Source organism: Lathamus discolor, chromosome 3 (assembly GCF_037157495.1).
Source record: "Lathamus discolor isolate bLatDis1 chromosome 3, bLatDis1.hap1, whole genome shotgun sequence".
NCBI lineage: Eukaryota > Metazoa > Chordata > Aves > Psittaciformes > Psittacidae > Lathamus > Lathamus discolor.
The window spans coordinates 50,090,151-50,109,332 of NC_088886.1; the positions used below are offsets into that span (position 1 = coordinate 50,090,151).

The 19,182-nt window shown below is 43.8% G+C and overlaps 1 protein-coding gene across 1 annotated transcript in view; it reads right to left on the minus strand.

Annotated features, from left to right (window-relative positions):
* Nucleotides 1-885: 885 nt before the first annotated feature.
* The window catches only part of EHHADH (enoyl-CoA hydratase and 3-hydroxyacyl CoA dehydrogenase), a 28,782-nt gene continuing 10,485 nt past the window's right edge, over nucleotides 886-19,182 (minus strand). Inside the window, exons 4-7 of the mRNA XM_065675135.1 lie at nucleotides 17,200-17,311; nucleotides 16,803-16,907; nucleotides 10,731-11,072; nucleotides 886-3,372 (exon numbers count right to left, since the gene is read on the minus strand). Coding sequence (XP_065531207.1) covers nucleotides 2,102-3,372; nucleotides 10,731-11,072; nucleotides 16,803-16,907; nucleotides 17,200-17,311 — 1,830 coding nt within the window. The 3' untranslated portion in view covers nucleotides 886-2,101. The remainder of the gene's footprint in view (nucleotides 3,373-10,730; nucleotides 11,073-16,802; nucleotides 16,908-17,199; nucleotides 17,312-19,182) is intronic.

Sequence of the window (19,182 nt, forward strand, 5' to 3'; positions counted from 1 at the left end):
TCTCAGAGCTACAAATGCAACCTCTCAGCAGCAGCAATGTCACTGATGGCTGGACAGGACGATCAATGCTGTGCTGCTTTGGTCGATATGAATTTACAAATGAGCTTCTGTCAGGAGAGACATTACTAGAGTGAACAGCCTCTATTCTCAGTAATTTCAGGGTAGATGAGAAGGGGAATGGGTACATCAAATGCACCAGTACGAAAGTGCTGCAGGTGAGTAGAAGAAGCATTCTGGCCACAGGGCTGGTGGGTCTCAATATCCTGAGACCAGCATCTCTCCAACAGAGAAAGGGCATGCCCTCTCCTCCAGAGCCTGATCCTGCTGTAAGGTGAGTTGCCCTTTCCCAACCCATCTCCAGCCCAGGTGAGCACCACAGCATGAGGGACAGGAGAGAGGATGCTAGCCCAGGCAGCACATCATGTCCAGAGCTGTCCTGTGGATGACATGACAGCCGCCAGCACCAGCCAGTGCTGTTGTGTAACATATCACGCGGAGCCTGCTTGCATGGAAGCAGTGCTTCACCTTTGAGCAAATGCTGGCTTGCCCTCGGCTGTGGCACACAAGTGATTCAGAGGAAACCACAGCTCTTTCCTGAGCCTGGAGTTATCACTTTCTCTGATCCTGGAGGAAAATCCTCCGCGAAAAAAGGCACTCGGATTGGCTTGTGACTTCTGAGAGCTTTCCTGCCCTCAGTTTCATACCCTCACCCACTGAAGGACAGGGGCAGATAAAGGGCAAAATAAGACCTATTTAGGAAAAAAAAAGCATGCAGCCTTTTCAGATGCAAACTCCTCCACAAACGGGAAAAATATGTAATTCTACCATGTAGAGAAGCGACAGAGAAAAGAACAGCTATCCCATATGATACCTTATAATCTGTCATTAGATATTTAAAGCAGTTTTATTAAAATAAAAAGCAAAAGTTAGACATCCAATGTCCCTGAGAAGAGAATCCACACCAGCCTATTCCCCACACAACCTATCTGTGGAAGATACATTTACTAGACATGAGAAATGGGAGACTTTGTCCCAAAGTATCAAGCCTGGAGTGAGTCTGGCACACTCTCACCCTGCTCTACTCTGATTGACTCCTGCCACCTCCCTGCCTGCCTGCACAGCTCTTGAGCCATGCACTTCTCAGCGTGTCCTCTGCTCTTGTAGAAACCCCTAAGTACCAGGCCATGTCTCAGTCTGGTCAACTAGAGCATGCTGATCCCCAAGACCTGGTAACTGTAGGCAGGCAAGATGGGGAGAGTGATCCAACACATATCTACACCTAAAGAGATGTCAGAAGATGTTTCTGCTTGGGCAAAGGTAGGGATAATGAAGATGGAGGATGGAGTCTGGATGCAGAAGTTCAGTTGTGAGCCAACACCACAGGGCAGGTTAGTCAGGTCAATGGATTTGTGGTTTCTGTGTCATTTATTAGGATCTCCTCTGAAGCAAGGAAGAGGGACAGTAGCAGCCCTGCCCCTTCCTCTCTGCCCAAACATGTTCTCTCCAGTTCATTTGACTTCATCTCTGAAAGGTGCTACACCCCTTGTGCCATCTCTCTCCCAGCAGCAGGAAGGCAACAGGCTCCAGCTGGCTCTTTGGGAGAGAGCCAGGGAATCCAGTGGAGGTGGGCTGCACAGGAAAGACCTGAACAAACTGGGAAGTAGATTTAAGACAGGAGCCGGTAGATCCAGCTGGTCTTGGGTGAACTGTGATCACTTTCTGGCTTGCCTCCCACAGTTATTTGCTTTGTGGGCTGTGGATGCTGCTCCCTCACTTCCACAAAGACAGACTAGAAGAGATGTACAGCTGTGAAGGCCTGAAGGCAGAACAAAATGAGAGGGGCCTTTACACAGCGATGTGCAAAGGTGGGTGAGGCTGGTGCTGAGAAGGAAGGGCGGGTGATGGCAGTGATGACCTGCAGCAAGAGGGGAACTGAAAACAAGCATTGGCCAAAACTATTCTCTACAAAGGCCCAGGAAGGTGAGTGACATTGTTTACGAGCGTATAGCACTTTGGGTTTGATTGGAAAAGACAGTGCAATTACAGCATCTGTTTCATGAGATTGGCCTCCATTCAATGTGTATAGCAAGCATCAGTGAAATCACAGCTTGTTGCTCTGGCGGCTGAGGTAGGACATCCACTCTTTGAGGGGAGGGTTCCCCATAGCTACCAGCTTTTTCAGAAAGGCACTGGGCTGCAGTTCAGGAACATCAGGGTGGGCCTCTGAGTATTTCTGCAGCTTAGCCAGAACGCGAGGGAGCCCAACAGTGGAAGCATAGAACATGGGGCCACCCCTGTGCTTTGGCCACCCATACCCATTGATATAAATGACATCCAGGTGTTCTGGGTGTGACGCTATTCCCTCAGCCAGGATGTTAAACCCTTCATTGATGAGGGCAAACAAACACCGCTCCAGGATTTCTTCCTGGTCTATAAAGCGGGTCTTGATGTGATGGGTGTCTCTGTACTGGGACAGAAAGTTGTGAAGCCATGGATCTGGCTTGGCTATCCTGCCCCCAGCCTTTTCATACTGATACCAGCCTTTTCCAGTTTTCTGGCCAAACCTGCCATTCTCACACAGCAGATCAGGCAGTGGGCTGTAGCGATGGCCGTGCCGCTGGCGGGCAGGAGTTCCTGGAGGCAGTGAGGCCCCAGTGAGGCCCTGGTCCTTTCGAGACCTCCAGCCCACATCCAGCCCAGCAAGATCAGACATTCGGAACGGTCCTATCTTAAAGCCAAAATCTTCGAGAACCTGATCTACTGCTTCTGGGCTGCCTCCTTCCTCTAAAAGGAAAACTGCCTGTTTTACATATGGAAACATCATTCGATTCCCAACAAATCCAAAACAATTCCCTACCACCACACCAACTTTTTTCAGTGCTTTGGCTAGCTGCATAGCAGTGGCAATGGTGGTGGGGGAAGTGTGATGGCCATATACTATTTCTAATAGCCTCATCACATGAGCAGGGGAGAAGAAGTGTGTGCCAATGACCTGCTGTGGGCGGCTCGTGGCAGAAGCTATCTCATCGATGTTCAGGGCTGATGTGTTTGTACACAGAAAGGCCCCTGGCTTGCAGATTCTGGACAGCTTGTGGAATATTTCCTTCTTTAGAGCCATATTCTCAAACACAGCCTCAATGACTAGATCTACATCACGCAGCTCATCGAAGTTCACAGTGAATTGGAGACGTGCAGGGTTATGGAAATCCAGGGTTTTGGCACCCTGCTCCATTTTCATAGCCTCACGGTCCAGAAGGAGCATCACAGCTTTTCTTCCCGTGTTCAGATACTTCAGGTCCTGCTCCAGGGCTATCACAGGGATGTTTGCTTTAACAAGACAGGTCACAATGCCTCGGCCCATTGTTCCCAGCCCTAAGAATAAAAGTGAGACAGAATCAGAGACTATGAATAGAAAATGTTACAATTAATCACTTGACAGTGGTATTTCCTTTCTATCTCCAGGATAAAATGTGGAAGCCTATGTGGAAGACTATGCACACATTCCAGTGTGTGCAGAACATGTGATACATGTCTTCTCCTCTCAAGGTTTTACACCTACAGAAACCAGCACTACTTAAGAGTAAGAACCTAGGGATCAAAGACAGGAGACCTGAGTTTCAGCTTCAACCCTTTTACCAACTTCTAGCAGGCAGTTTTGCAACCCTGAGGTTACGAGTGCCTCTGGGTTCCTGTGAGATGGTCCCTTATAGGCACTCACAGAAAATTAGTGTAAGTAAATACATCCCATACAGAGCATTTGATATCAGCAAAGCTTAGACAATGGGTTTCTCCCTCCTCCTTCCAAGCTTCCTCTTTGCTTTTTTCCTCTTCTCCCTCTGCACTTCACTGTGTGATCTTTGAAGCAAAGAAAATTCATCTGCTATTTCTGTAAAGACCTTGCGACAGTGATCTGCGCTAAACTTTGTCTCTAGTGTCTTTTATGTTTCTCCTTGCCAGGTCAAATGGGATGGAAGTAACAGTGTTCTTAATCCAGATTTCAAAATCTTTTATCTCCTATCTCCTTTTTAATCTCTTTGGAACATCAGTAGCCTTTTGCTTACTGTTTGCACTGTATGATCAGGCATCTCTGCCCACTGGGCCCCCACTGGGCCCACTGGCACTAGGAGGACAAGTCCTCCAACACAGGCCATTCCCAACTTTGAAGATTCTCAAAGACACAGTCTGCCTTGTCCAGTCACACAGTTCAAGTGCTTGCCCAGAATTCCTGTAACTGAGCATCCATTCAAGGTGTACTTTTTTTCTCCAAGATCCATAAATGCACTGCTACCAGCTCATACCCCAGGAATACCAGTGTGGAGTTTAGTAGCTTGATCCCTTCCCTCCTTCTGAGCCCTTTCACCAGCTCTGCCCTCTGTTACATTAAATGAAGTTGTATGCTTACACTTTCCTGTGATACATGACCCACACTATTTATCCTGCTCTCCAATGATGGGGGCTTTTTGGACTAAGTTAATACAAACTAGTGAGAGAAGGCCAGCACAATTTTACTAGTTTTAAAACTGCAAAGCATCTGAAAGGGAGGATTATGAATATCCTAAATAAAGCAACGACCAAAGTAGAGGTTTGTTATAATTCTGTAAAAATGATTATTTTTTTTAATCCCAGGTTTACAAATGAAGTCAGCTGAACAAATAAACAGAAACAAAGGGATTAAAAAATTTGTCTAAGCAGCTTTGTAAAGATGAGCTGAAATTATGTCATCATTTAAACAAGTTCCAACAACCCAAGTTCAAACAAGGTGGGTTTTCCTGCAAGCCACACACCCTTGGTTTAGTTCTGTCCACCCTCAGCTTGTGTACACACAAGGCATTAAAACATCCCCTGCTTAGCCACAATAAGACATCAATATCTGGCAGCCTGCTTATAAACAATTACACTGCCAAGCAAATGCTGAAGTTCCTTGCTAGGAAATTAGATTTGTTACTTCATAATCAATTACTACTAAAAACCAATTTGAAAATAAAACTAGAGCAACACGAATCAGTCCTTTGTATTTCAGTGCCCATGGTTTGCTGACCTGAAAAACCCAAATACAGTTAGCTCCTCTCACTGTGCTCAGTACTCAGAGCATTAGACATGGTAGGTGCAGTTCATGAGAGAGCTTTTTTCCCTGTCTTTGGTGAGCTACATGAGCTGCTTTCTTCTCAGACAGTGCAGGAGGGAAAGTCATCACCTCGTGTACACCCACCAAGCCCTGTTCCCTCTTTAAGGCTCTCTTTAGATAGCAAGCTAAAGTGTTTGTAGTTTGACATGACTCCCTCTTGAAGTCTCTCTTTCCAGACTGGAGACCTGGGGTTTCTCCCTAGGCTTTCCCCCTAGGCTTTCCAAGCTCTTGTAAACAGATAATGCACAAATCCTCGGCCTTATCAACTCCTGTTCCTCTCTGTGTCAGTTTCATGACTGAAATCTGAGCAGTTCTCTCACAATATGAACACTCTGCTTCTTCCTAAATCCAAACCTCTTCCATAAGCAGAGGTTCTCCAGCCTAAGTTCTGCAGTGGTGTTAACTGATTCCCCTGTTTGGTTTCATCCGTATGTAGTATGAGTACTCCCACCTAGGTTTTAGCCATCCAATGATAGACAGGCATATATGCTTGTAGTACTTCATTTTCTAGGCCACAGGAATAGGCTTATAGATAAGATATGAGCTTGCCAAGCTTGTTTCTGACCTAGAAATGCTGTCTCTCAACTTACAACATAACTCTTCAGTGGCCTGTATGAAATGACGTTTAATGAAGCTGGCAGAGAGAGTAATGAAAGCTCCAAGGGTTTTGCTACATTAGAGCTTGCACAGCATGACTCCCCTGGAAATATTTTCTAAAACTGGGCTATAAAGCTAAGGAGTGATTTGGATATGCAGCAGGGAAAGAAGCATTTCAGAGGACTCCCCTTTTCAATTTTTTAAAGTCAAGTGATCTTGGGGAAGAATATATTACAGTAGAAAAAAATGGTTGGGAATCTCTGGGACTTAGATGTGTAGAAGGCTACAGAAGAAAGAGAAAGGCAAACGTCTCATGCTCAGCTCAGATCACACAGGAACTACTGCAGAACTGCTACTGTATGTTCCATTTTCTTCCTTAGTAGCGCTCTCTCTTCCCCCAAACCATAACAAAACACCCCTATATTATTAACTTTCATGCAGGGAGCAGTTTTCAGAGCTGTGCCCTCTTCCATGCGCAAGGCACATCTTTCAAAGGAAGACTGAAATCCACTTCAGGAAAAAACAGTGTCTAGCCATCCTGGGTTTGGTCTTTTGTTGTGAAACGTAGCTTTGACACATAAATAAAACCACAGTTGAACCCATGTAATTTCAGGCCAAATCTGGAGATGACAAATCCACTTGCTAGACAAGCTGAGTGAATAATAACTGTTAATTATTGATCTGTCACATGAGGTACTCAGAGTACAAAAAAATCATGCAAAATTAATTGAAGGACTTGAAAGACAAATTTCAAACCAAAAGATCTGCAAATATGTACAAAGCAACTCACGTACAGTCAGACACACTAGAGAAAAACATATTCTGAACTATAATGAATATTTGGACTTTACAATGCCAGGCAGTGGAAATAATACTTCATAGATTGGTAAAAATATGCAAAGGCTGTTCCAGTTTTCCTGTTAAAAACAACAATGAGCAGTTGGCAGTGGTAGACTGCTGCAGGCTGCTGCTGCAAAGTGCTTCTTTCTCTGTTCCAGGGTATTAATTTCAAGCAGAAATATTGTGATACTCATGGCAAGCAGGCAGCTATGGGACAGGAGAAGGGACAGAGAAGAACTCTGCTTCTGCATGACAAGGAACCAGAGAAGGTGGAAAGAGGTGAGAGCCAGGAGTTCAGAACAAGAAGCAGCAAGTGAAGTGGGTGATATTGCAGGTGGCTGAAGACATTCAAAGACAGCTAGGCTAAGAGCAGGAGGGAAGCCATATAACTGGGTGTTACACACTTATCAATCTTTCAGCAAGCAAACTGCAGACAAAGGCAGCAGCTGGGAAGTACGCACTGCACAGGGATGGTTGCCAGTTCATCAGCAATGCTGTGTATTGAGTATGCCCACAGAAATGATAGATAATCCTCGACGTTGAATCTACATTAAGACATGGTCGGCAAGCCATGTGCCAGCTCCCTCCAAGAAGTTCCTGCTAATATTAGAAAGACAGAAGAGCCACAAAGCAGGGCTCCCCTGGAATTCATGGCACTGCTTCCATACTCTAGGTCCCCTATGCATATGGAAAATGTACTGAAGGAGGAGGAAGTCAGTGTGATTTCCATTGTGCAGTGAAAAAAGATGGAAGCAGCAACACAATGCAGCATGGTCTTAGTGAGTGAAACAGCACAGCACTGTCTATTGGAAAATGGGGTCTGTGTGATTTCTGACTAGACAAAATTTATGCAACATCTTTCCCTGAATCCCCCTCTCTGCAGTGAAAACAGAGAGGCCCTGGATCACATAGGTAGGCTCAGTGCCTGCACAGATGAGGAGCACTGTTTTAAAAGGTGTTAGTCTCTTAAAAACCATCCCTAAGATTTTGATTGTTGATGCTTCAAGAATGTATTTAAGATCCAGAATGTAAAATCATGAGATACTGTACAGCATGGTACTGGCTGGAGAATGGCTTTTTGTTACAGCATCCTGAAAGACAAAATCCAATTGTGCTGGCATGTTCTACACCTGTCACTATCAGACTTGCAATTTCAATGATATCAAAGGCAAAACAGGAGGAAAACCTTCCAGGGGGAGGGGAAAAAGCACAGGTGGCAGAAAGGAGTGACACAAAGCAGTGACACTTAATATGGTGTGGAATTCAGAGTTAAAAGGAGGTGATCAATAACCTCCAAAATAGGAGATGTCACCTATCAAATAAAGTATAACATGAATATAGCATAAACAGTATAGCATAAACAAAGCCAGCTATAACTGTAAGCAGTGATTCAGGAAGGGCATTAGGAATCTTGGCAGGTGTCAAGGCCCTCAGTGCACTGATTAATGACCCTGACCAGCTACACCTGGCGCATTCACCCAGGTGAAGCATGGCCCATGGGCATCAGAGACCTATTTAAGCTCAGACCCAGACCCTTGTTCCTTTCTTAAGATATGCTGGAAGAGTTCTGGTGTCTTGCTGTAGGTGTGGAGGCTACGGGTACCATTGAGCCAGACCTCAGCTTGTGCATCAGCTTCTTAACTTTACCTCGGACCTCTACCATCATGTGAGCTTTGTTTGATCATCTATACTTCTACTAGATACTGGCCATGATCTCTGGGTCTGCCCTGCTTGATCTTGCTCAGCTATTGTAAATAATTGATATGGCAGTGGGTTGTGCTGCCATCCAGAGGGAGAAATGGGTTGGTAGGAACTTCAGGAAGTTCAGCAAGGGGAAGTGCAAAGCCTTTGACTTCGGAAGGAAGTAGTTTTCCTATGCGCCAGTATATGGTGTGGGCTGACTCTCTGAAAAGCAGCTCTGCACAAAAAGGTCTGGGGATCCTGGGGGACACCAAGTTGACTATAAGCAGCAATACATTCTTGTGCCAAAAAAGACCAATGGTATACTAGGCTGGTTTAGGAGAAGCCTTACCGGTAGGTTGAAGGATATGATTCTTGTCCTCTACTTAGCACTGGTGAGACTGTACTTGGAGTACTGTGCCCAGTTCTGGGCTCCCAGTACAAGAGTGATTTGGAGCTTTTGGAATGAGTTCAGTAAAGGGTCACTAAGATGATTAAGGGACTGAAGAGTGTCTCATGACGAAAGGCTGAAGAGCTGTGACACCAGCCTAGGGAAGGCTTGAGGGATCTCACCAATGTATACAAATACCTTAGGGGAAGGTGTAAAGAAGATGGAGCCAGACTCTTTTCAGTGGCCCCTAGTGACAGGCAATGGGCATGAACTGAAACATGTGAGCTTCTATCTGAGCATCGTTTTTTTTTTCACTGTGGGGTGACTGAGCACTGGTACAGTCTGCCCATAGAGGCTGCATCCTTGGAGATATTCAAAACCTGGCTTTAGGTGGTCCTATTTGAGATGGGAGGTTGCACAACAAGACATTCAGCTTCAAAGGTTCTATGGTTCTGTCCCCCCTGGAGGTGTTATTGCTACTGGCTCCCCATCCCTGGTGTGCAGCTGCTTCCTGTCAGTAGTTAATTAACAGGATGTGTTGAACATTGCTAATACTAAAGTTGGCAGTTACCTTTAGCATACTAAGTAGAAAAAAGGAAGGAACATCTTGGTACCTGGTCTTAGCATAATTATTCCTGGAATACTGTTCCCACTTTGGCTGTGTGTGTTTTATGTAGTGCTGAAAAATTAGGGCAAGTTCAGAGTCCTGAAAATGCTCAGTGTGACAGATCATACTCTACAGCAAAAGTATCAAAGCACTTAGGTTATTTATTCTGCAAAAAGTATGTGTTAAATTGAGCATTGTCTGTAACCAGCTACAAAACCACTGAAACTGGGGGTAGAGTTTGGCACAATTTCAGACCAGAATTCAGAAACCTGTCTGCATTTCTCCAAAGAATTCCCTCTAGCTCAGTTACATCACCAACATAAGCAGATAGGATCTAAACAGCCCTTTTGGCTAAATGGTTACTCTGACTCTGCAAATGTATGTTCTGCCATGGTTTATCAGGATGTAGCAGAGAATCCCCATTCTGGTCAACTCACCATTCCTACAAAACCCCACCACAAGCCCTTCCTGCCAAAGCACATGTTGCAGGACTGACATGTCTGGGACTGCATGTGTCTGAAGTGCTATGCTCTTCAAGCCATATGATAAACTTGGCGGTTAATTCATGATTCTTTACCTAAATGCTGTAAGAGCCATGGATCCTCCTCACAAGAATGGTGGACCAATGCTTAAACACCATTTTGATTAAAAATACAGTACGGCAGCTAATGAAGAGATGGGAACTTTTAAAAAGGGGGGGGGGGGGGGGAAGGTTTTTGTGGTTTGAAATGAACTGCCAAAGCTCATATTAGAGCTCATGTCGAAGGGCATGAGAGACCTGGGAAGTACCCAGGAAAGAGCTGTGTTATCTGGTGAGCTTTCTCTAAACCAGAATGGATGTTTTCCAAATGCTCCATTACTTGTCTAACGATTTTTTGAGTGCTACTATCAACAGGCAGAGCTGAAAGATACTATTTTTTTTTATCTCAGCAGTGCATCAAAGGTTTTATTTAAATTGCTCTTATAAAAAATTAATGAAGGCATTATCTTGCTGGGCTACAAAATGGCAGGAGTGGATCCCAGTGAGATGAAATCTTCTTAAAATACAGCTGTCAAAACGTTTTCGTGTTAATACATCCCTCAGAGAGACTGTGCACAGGCACTTGCAGTACAGACCTAGACCAGGAGGAGGAGAATTTTGTGCAAACCTGCTTATAATGTGGAACAAAGCCGGGACTAGACACAGCAGTATTTTAAAGCGAACAGACTGCTTATGGTCCACAGATGAAGCTGAAAGAAAGAACTGGTATCAGATAACAATCTAGTGGGATGTGACTTGCTATCTGAATTTCGGAGCTTATCAATGCAGTAACAAGTTCCAACCTTGCACCTATGTAGCATCTTTGCCTGTGATGGGTACCAGTGACTTTGGCAAATGATCACTAGGGAATCCCACTTCAGCCTTCTGCCATGAGTAAAGCGCAGTTATGCTCATCCCTCTTCCCTTCAACTCTTCAGTTAGTAGCTGCTCAGCTTTCCCATTCCCTTACCTATCACAGCTGCTTTGTGAATGGGCTGAGGGGAAGCACTTATCCACGAAGCTCCACTGGGTGTTGTCCACTTCTGTGTTGATCTTTCAGCAAAGAAAGCATACTGCAGTGCTTGTGCCTGGCCTGAGGTCAGCAGGATGTTAAACAGCTCTCGCTCCTTCCGGACTCCATCTGCAAAAGGCTGTTCTGTGGCAGCTCTGACTGCCTGGAAGCACAGCTCTGGAGCCAGACACCCGTGGGCCTGTTTCTTCACCTTCAGAAGAGCTTCACCGAGAAACGCTTCCATGTTGGGCAGTTTTGGAACTGGCTTCAGGCTGAGCCTGCGGGGTCCCAGTGGCTGACCTGGGGGTAGAAAAATTGAGTTACGGACCAAAGCATCCAGATCTGGAAGACTATGGATGTTCATGTGTTTCTACATAGACTTGAGAATGCAGTTTGCCTCTTCCTCATCAGCCCACTGCAATGGGACTTGCATGGCACAGTGATATGTGTCTAGAACTAAAGTGTTTGTCATTCCTCTTCAGCCTTTTGTTTGCTGTGACAATTGCAATTTTTCAAGTCCTTTCTCAGACTTCAAAAAAGCAAGATTTCAATTTCAAAGAAGTAATTCTCTCCTTTTTCTCAGCTATACAGAGTGCCTCTACTTCTCCAGTTCTCTTACTGCACAGTCCCAGCTGCCACATTCATATTGCTCTATTAGCTTCAGAACTAAAGGTTTCCTGCAGTATTGTTTAATACTCGGTGCCAAATGGACTTTGCTAGCCAGATGCATTCCAGCCAGTGTCCTGACCCAGCGTTTATAAGAGACTGGGAAATAGACACTGACTTCAGGAGTCTTTCTATTCACTTTGGGACTAACCAAGAGCTCACCTAGCGTGAGCTGGGGAGCAGATGAATAACAAGGGAGAGTTCATGCCTCTGTGTCAGCAAGGGGTGAATCAAGCAGCCACATAAATTATGTGAGTCTCATTACAGACAGAGGTTGCTATGGTGATACCTAGAAAGGATTTTAATTGAGAGAAGTTAGTTACATTTCAGAGGCCAAAGTCTTCTCCATCTTCTTCAGAAGTGCAAACCTTGGTGCTTGCTATGAGATCTCTGATCTGTCTATACTCAGACTGTTTCTATGCTCTTAATGGTAGCTTGCCTCAGTAAAGACCATGGAGGAACAAGAGCATAAATTCAGGATGCATCCCCTTAATATTCCAACATTTTCATAGAGACAATTTTGTCATCACAGCCACATCTGAAATGTGAACTGTGTAGCAATGTTACTGCACTGACTGCTGCAGTGCTGCTCTCAGAAGCACCCAGGACTCCCATCAAAGCAGGGTGGTGGATGGACCCCCCCAGTGAGAACCTTATGCTGAGAAGCTCTCTGCTATACAGCCTCATTGTCCTAGCTTCTTAGAGGAGCTCTGCAACAGGAGAACACTTCCTTCAAAGGTGGCATATTGCATCCAGCTTCTTTTTCTTCCTATTGTTTGAATTAGGAAAGTTCCAGAATATCAGCAAAAGATTTGGGAGCAGGAAATCATACAGAGTATGCTGAAGAACTGGAATAATGGCAGCATTGCAATCATAATTACCCAAAGAACATGTCCTGACCCTAGGTCTTCCTCTAAAACTGAGTTATGTTTGAGAGAAACAGAAATATGAGTTTTCTGAATGAGCTGAGACACCGATTTCCTGAAATAATGGTCTTCAGAGCTCAGGCTTTTTAATTACGCCTTTTAGAGAACATAAATATGAACCCTCACTGTGTAAGTAGCTTCCCTTTTAATCAGAGTTCACAAAAATGCTTTCACATTGACAGTGAATATAATTTGTATCTGCCAGTGTTGCAGGATTTAGTCAGGATAATGTTCCTTCATTTTGGAATTCGCTGTTTTCCCCCTGAATTTGTGTTTTTAACCCAGAAACGCTCTTTATCCACAGTCCTTTCTTTAGGACATAAATAGTGGGTTTCATTTCATCACGAGGAAACCTTGAGTTTGTCCCAGAAAGCACATCTCATGGCTGGAAGGCCACTTAAGACTGGGCAGATCAAGGGTCTTCATAGGACATCTCTGATGTGTAAAGGACCAGTAAACAAGGAATACTACTGGGAGCCTTTAAGCTCTGTCTTCAGATAGTAAATACTACTTGTAAGCACAAATAGTGATGGGAGACATGAGACAATTCCTCAGGGTAAAAAAGAAAAGTAACACTCCTCAGGGTCCTGTAATGAAACCCTTCTTAGTTGCAAGCCAAATAAGGTTTTGCCAAGTATTTCTGCAGCATCTCCATGCAGTGTCTATGCATCTGCAATCAAGACATCAAGAGTCAAGGACATTTATGAACAGGAAAAAAATATCTGTATCCAAACCTGGGAAGAAGAGAGCAATGCCCACATGAGCAGCTTGATTGCTGAAATCAAAGCAGCAGGAATGTGAACAGTATCAAACATCTGTGCTGCAGGGAACAGCATCATCCATGCACAGGAGCTAGCACAGACACCTGCTTTGTTTTACTAGGGCTTGTAGTCCAGATGTCACAAAGGGCAGATCAAGTCTGTAACATTTCTATCAGCAAAAGTAACATGCAAGCTATAAAATACTGCGCTATTTAAAGCAATAAACGCCCCCCCCCCCCCCCCCCCATTATCTCAGGGTTGTAAACCTTTCGGGGTATTCTAGGACTTCCCATGCAAGAGACAGTGTTAGCCTAATGGTGGTCTTTGTGCAGTGAACTGCTTATTAATTTCAGAAACAAAGCTGAGACTGGACCCCTGCTCCTCAGGCTTACAGTGGTCTCAGGCCTGCAGAGAACAGTCCAGTTTGTCAGACCTTTCACAAGCTCTGGTTGTGTCAAAGGGGCACCTTGCTAGACCTTTGGGCTGAAGAAGGTGGCAGCCAGAATCATGAGCCCTGGAGAGAGATTAAAATGTCTTGTATTATACATATTCCCTTGCAATGGTAACTGAAAGCCTTTCTCTATCAGGTTCCATTTAAAGCATGCAGTTACCTAACAGCACTATCTGTTGCTCCTTTGGGTTCTATGAGGTGCAGAAGAAACGCATGCTTCTTCCACAGTTACTCCTAGGTGGCTTACAGTAAGAAACTCAGTCATCTTTCCATGCACAGTTAAATACTCATGGGGCCTGAGCTAGTCTAAATTGAACTGATTTTCCTTGGCTCTTTGGTGCAAGCCATCGATATCTTTGTACTCTGAGAAAGATGATAAAGGTCAATCAGCAGATGTGGTCAGAAAGCAAGGCATGATTATATATGAAGGGAGAGCCTCAAAGAAGGGTGCTGTGTGGCAGATCATCAGCCAGTTTCTCCTCCAGCTGAGGAAGACTACACCAAGAAAGAGGTGGCCAGTGTAAGCTGCAAGCTACTGCCTACTGTAAGCCATTATAGCAATTCTTCAATTTTGTGATGCCATCAGGTGGATAAATTCTGTAATGCAGCTTTGAATTAGAGCAGCAATTACCAAGCACATCCAATGAAAGAACATTCTCCTTGTCTCCAAGCATTTAGCTCCTGTCTATTCCTTAAAAGAAAATGCCTTCAGAAGTGAAAAAGTGAAGAGGCCAGTTGGCCTGAAGAAGGCCAGGAACACGTGCTTGCTTCCTATCTGGAATATATAATTACTGTTTTTCAATGAAGAATTTCAATTAGAATTCATAATTGTCTTTGTGTATCCTTACAACCTCTTACTCAGGTTTGTTTACAAATTCCTTTTGAAGGTGTTCCTCATTAGGAACAACCTGTAAAAATGCAAGGATGAAGATACTGTAAAGGTAGCTCTGTCAAACCAATAATCAAGGACCCTTGCTTTAGTAAGGCCCGTCAATTGAGCTGGCTCTCTTGTTATGAGATACTGCAGCTCCAGTGCTGATAAAGATTTAGGAGAAAAGAATTTCTGAATTGACCTTTTGAGACTTCTCTCGCAGTACAGCCTTCCCAGGAATAGAAATGTCATTGGTGACAAAGCTAGTTAATTAGCCAAACTGCTCTGTAACAAGCCAGCAGTTGTTAGCCTCATGTTGAAAAAAGAAAGTAAGAGATACTTGGAAACAAAATGCTGCATGCCCTATAAAGACAGTGGGCTTCTGTGATGGCTTTTTTTTGTGCAACTCCGTGGCTACACTAAGATTATCTGAAAAATGTTCAATCAAACCAGAGCATAATGTGAACAAAACCCAGACCAGCTATGCAAGCCTGTAGTCTCTTCTGCTTGATGTAGAGAAAGAAAAGTGCTGGTTTGCATTTGTATGGCAGGAGAATTCTATTAACTTTAGGTAAAGGCCAAAGCTAGGAATGACTCAAAAGGAACATACAGACTCTGGGTATAACATTCTTTCAAATCATCAGGTAACCTGAGGCTAAATTGTGAATCAGAACTTTTCATGGCCTTCTGCAAAGTCTAATGAGAAACTTTCCAGGCAGGAAAGAAGACTAGCTGACTTTCCAGCATTTTCACTATTAAAGCATATACTGCCAATTCCAGTAAAGCTTCTGGAAGGAGTCTGAAAGCATTTTTAAAGTCCTGTCGGAGTTGGTATACAGTGTGATGTGAAACACCTTCAAGTGACATTACTCATTTTAACTAGAGTAACTCAAACCAGCAATGAACAGATAGATAGAAAATTTACCACTAATATTAAGTAAGATTGAGACAGGTCACCTGCTGAACATCCAGCTAGGATCCTTGAATGCTTATACAATTCTCAGGATCTTTTCTTGGTAGTGACAATTCCCAGTAAAGATGAAGCTACAGAAGAGGAATTTGCCAGTAGTGGTAGTGGGCATAAGTTCCAGAAAGAAAGTTACACTGAGGCTGTCCTTTAAGGTTAAGTTGACTTTTGTAGTTGTCAACCATTGCACAATGTCTGTCACAGAAGACATAAGCATACAAATATCTAAATTTCACCCAATTTCACATGGCATTTGCTGAAATCCAGAGTTCTTGCTAGTTTGCAGCTCTAGCAATGTATCCATTACTCATGTTATGATATACTGCTGCTGCCATCACTACTGGTACAGATCTTACGTAGGGCATCATTGAGAAGCCCAGAGGGTACATAAAAGGGAACACTGTTTGTTGGGTTCATTTGCCTAGAAGAGTAGCAATATTTCACTGATCTCCCAACAGACGGAGAAACAGTTCTCATTTAAAATCAGTGAACCAAAGTATCTTCGTTTTTCCTAGAAGCCATACTGAAGCACATCACTCATCTCTTTATAAAGAATTATATTTAAATATTCTCAATACATATAAGGAAAGAAAAGAGGACTGCTTATGTCATCAAATCTGCACTAAAAATGAAGCCCCAAAATACTATGCAAGCATGCCATTGTGGCAGAGCTCCAGATGAAATCCTGATGGAAGTCAGTGGTCTGTTTCCAAAGGTACAAGGAAGGGTAGTAGTGGAAAAATATCCTGTTTCCTCTCAAAGTGATGCTCCTCATGCTGCACAAGGAATGTTCCTCTTCTTGTGCCAACTCCAGTGAATTTGATTTTGTAATTTCTAAGGGTGGGGGGATATCTCTCTCCACAACCCTCCCATCTCCACAGGCCATTTTCCTACATAGCAGCTTAAGCATTAGGGACAGAGTCCCTTCCGGACTCATGACTCTTTAAGCTAGGCTGAGGATGTGCTAGCCCCTTCACTAGAGGGAGAAAGTTATTTCCAATCAGCCATTGTTGATGGTGCAACCAGAATACATGCAGTACCAGCTGTTATCAAAACTATATATGGAAAGAGCTCATACTCTACCGAATCAGTGGAGTGCAGCAGCCCAGAGGGACATGTGAGTTTGGATATATAATCAAGAAGCAGGAGGACTTGATATATATCTATTTTCTGTATCCGCACTTGAATTCCTGCAGCTCTCCAGCATCTAATTTTTCCACTTCAGACAAAAGAAAACAAATTCTGCAATTAATTCTATCTTACATGGATGCCAAAACTCAGTGAATGGAGCATATAGATTGGAACAAACTGGTGGGCTTTGTTCTGAGTCTCTCCATCTCTGAAACATCACCAATTATTTCTTGGCATTGCTACAATTGTTTCCTCACCAATCACTTTGTTTGCCAAGCGAATTGCTGCCTCGACTGTGTTTTCTTCCACAATTTCATCAACCAAGCCCAGTTTCAGTGCTTCAGTTGCAGGAATATGTCTTCCTGTGATAAAAAGAGAAATAAGGTGACTACAGTGGGGCGTGATGGGCAATTAATGTGTAGCTGGCTTCAAATATTAGACATGTTTATTATCAGGTACATAAAATGCATTACTAACTACATGCCTCAGAAGCATGTGTATCCATCCCTTAGCCCATCATTAGTGGAAGCTGTCTGAATTTCAACCTAAGCAGCTACACAGATAGAAGAAATTAATGTTTCTTAGACCAAGCTGGTGGTACAACTCAATGCTATATTGCTATATACAGAGCAAGGCTGAGGCACAGTAATTTACCTGTAGTGATTAGATCCAGAGCAGCTGGTACCCCTATCAGTCTGGGAAGTCGCTGAGTGCCTTCAGCACCTGGAAGTAACCCAAGCGTGACCTCTGGTAAACCCAACTGTGCCTAAAATGAAGTCAAATTCAACAACAAATCTGATTAGAGTGATCACTACAAACTCAGCAGAATAGAGGAAAGACAAGCAAATCTGATTCACACATTGCTCCTTTAGGAAGCCTCAAAACTTCTACATAGAAACTTCATCCTTGCTTTTTGCCACACAAGACATTAAGACAAAAGCCCACTCAACCGTTTCAACAACCTGTGTACAAATGCATGGGAAAAACATCAATTTTCAGGGGATGTATGTGCGCTAGTGCAGCACTGGAGGACAACTGTGGGGCCAACAGCACCCCCCAGATTGACATGTGTAAACTGTCAAAAGACTTTCAAGTTGTTACCAAATACTGGTGAGCACTCTGATTTAACTATAGCTCCCTACTCTAATTCTTGGAAGTTTAGTAAAGGAAAATTGGTACTGAACCCTTCCCTAATCTTCCTTCAAATGGTTCTTGGTGCACTTGACAGTTAGTAGGGTTATGGCAGAGAAGCTGGGGCAGCAGTAAGGGGCAATCTTCTCTTAAAAATCTATCTAGATTTTGTTGCTTCATTAAAAAAAAAAAATAACAGATTGCATATTTCCTACTGAGCTCCTAAGAGATGGGGAGTCATTTTAACACCACTACTTGTGGTACCCACCTTAGATGGCATATAAGGTGATGCATACTACCTCTTTATGCTGCTACAGCAACCTACACTGTCACAGAGAAACAGTGATTTACATTGCAAGAGTGAGGGCATGACCCTATCAGTGAAGAGTCTCTACAGGGATACCATGCACTGCTGAAAGGTAGCTCAGCATTCCTGAATCTTGAATGAAGGAATTCAAGAAAACAACACCCCAAAAAATGTTTCATTCCTCAAAAGACTTGTAAAACTGTCTTTTGGTCAGAGTGCTCCTTGAGGGCCCAGAGCTTGGGGGAATCAAACTGTAAATGATGTGTGCTAGCTGCTTCAATTACCTATTGAAACTAGGCCACTAGCAGAAAGAAAATTCACCCGGCTGGGTTAAAAGAAGTAAGAGAAATTCACATGGCATGAGCCAGTAAAATACAGCCATCTAAATCAGAATATAGACAATAACTCCTGAGACCTAGGGCAACTTAACACTCAGTTACTGGAGTTTCTATGCTGCCATCTTATTGTATTAGTTACAGATCAATTTTATATTTAGAAATATTCGAATATATTTCGCTCACTGCCCTGGACTTCAAGAGAGCAGACTTTGGCCTCTTTAGGAACCTGCTTAGTAAGGTTTCATGGGATATAGCCCTAGAGGGCAGGGGAGCCCAAGACTGTTGGTTGATATTCAAGGATCACCTGCTACAAGCTCAGGAGTGTTGCACCCCAGCTAGAAGGAAGTGTGGCAGGAGGGCCAGGAGACCTCCTTGGATGGATAAGGAGCTGCTGAGGAAAATTCAAGTGAAAAAAGAGGCTTATAAAAGGTGGAAGCAAGGACAGGCGGCCTGGGAAGAGTACAGGGATGTCGTCCGGGAAGCTAGGGACCAGGTTAGGAAAGCTAAGGCCCAGTTAGAATTAAACTTGGCTAGGGATGTTAAAGATAACAGGAAAGGTTACTATAGGTATGTTGCAAATAAAAAACAGACTAGGGACAACATAGGCCCCCTCCAGAAGCTATCAAGAGAACTGGCTACACATTATTTGGAGAAGGCTGAGGTTCTGAATGACTTCTTTACCTCGGACTTCACTGGCAAAGGCTCTGACTGCACCACCCAAGTCTTGGAAGGTAGACGCAGGGACTGTGAGAATGAAGACCTTGGGCCCACTGTAGGAGAGGATCTGGTTCGAGACCATCTTAAAAACCTGAACTTTCACAAGTCCATGGGACCTGATGAAATCCATCCATAGGTCCTGAA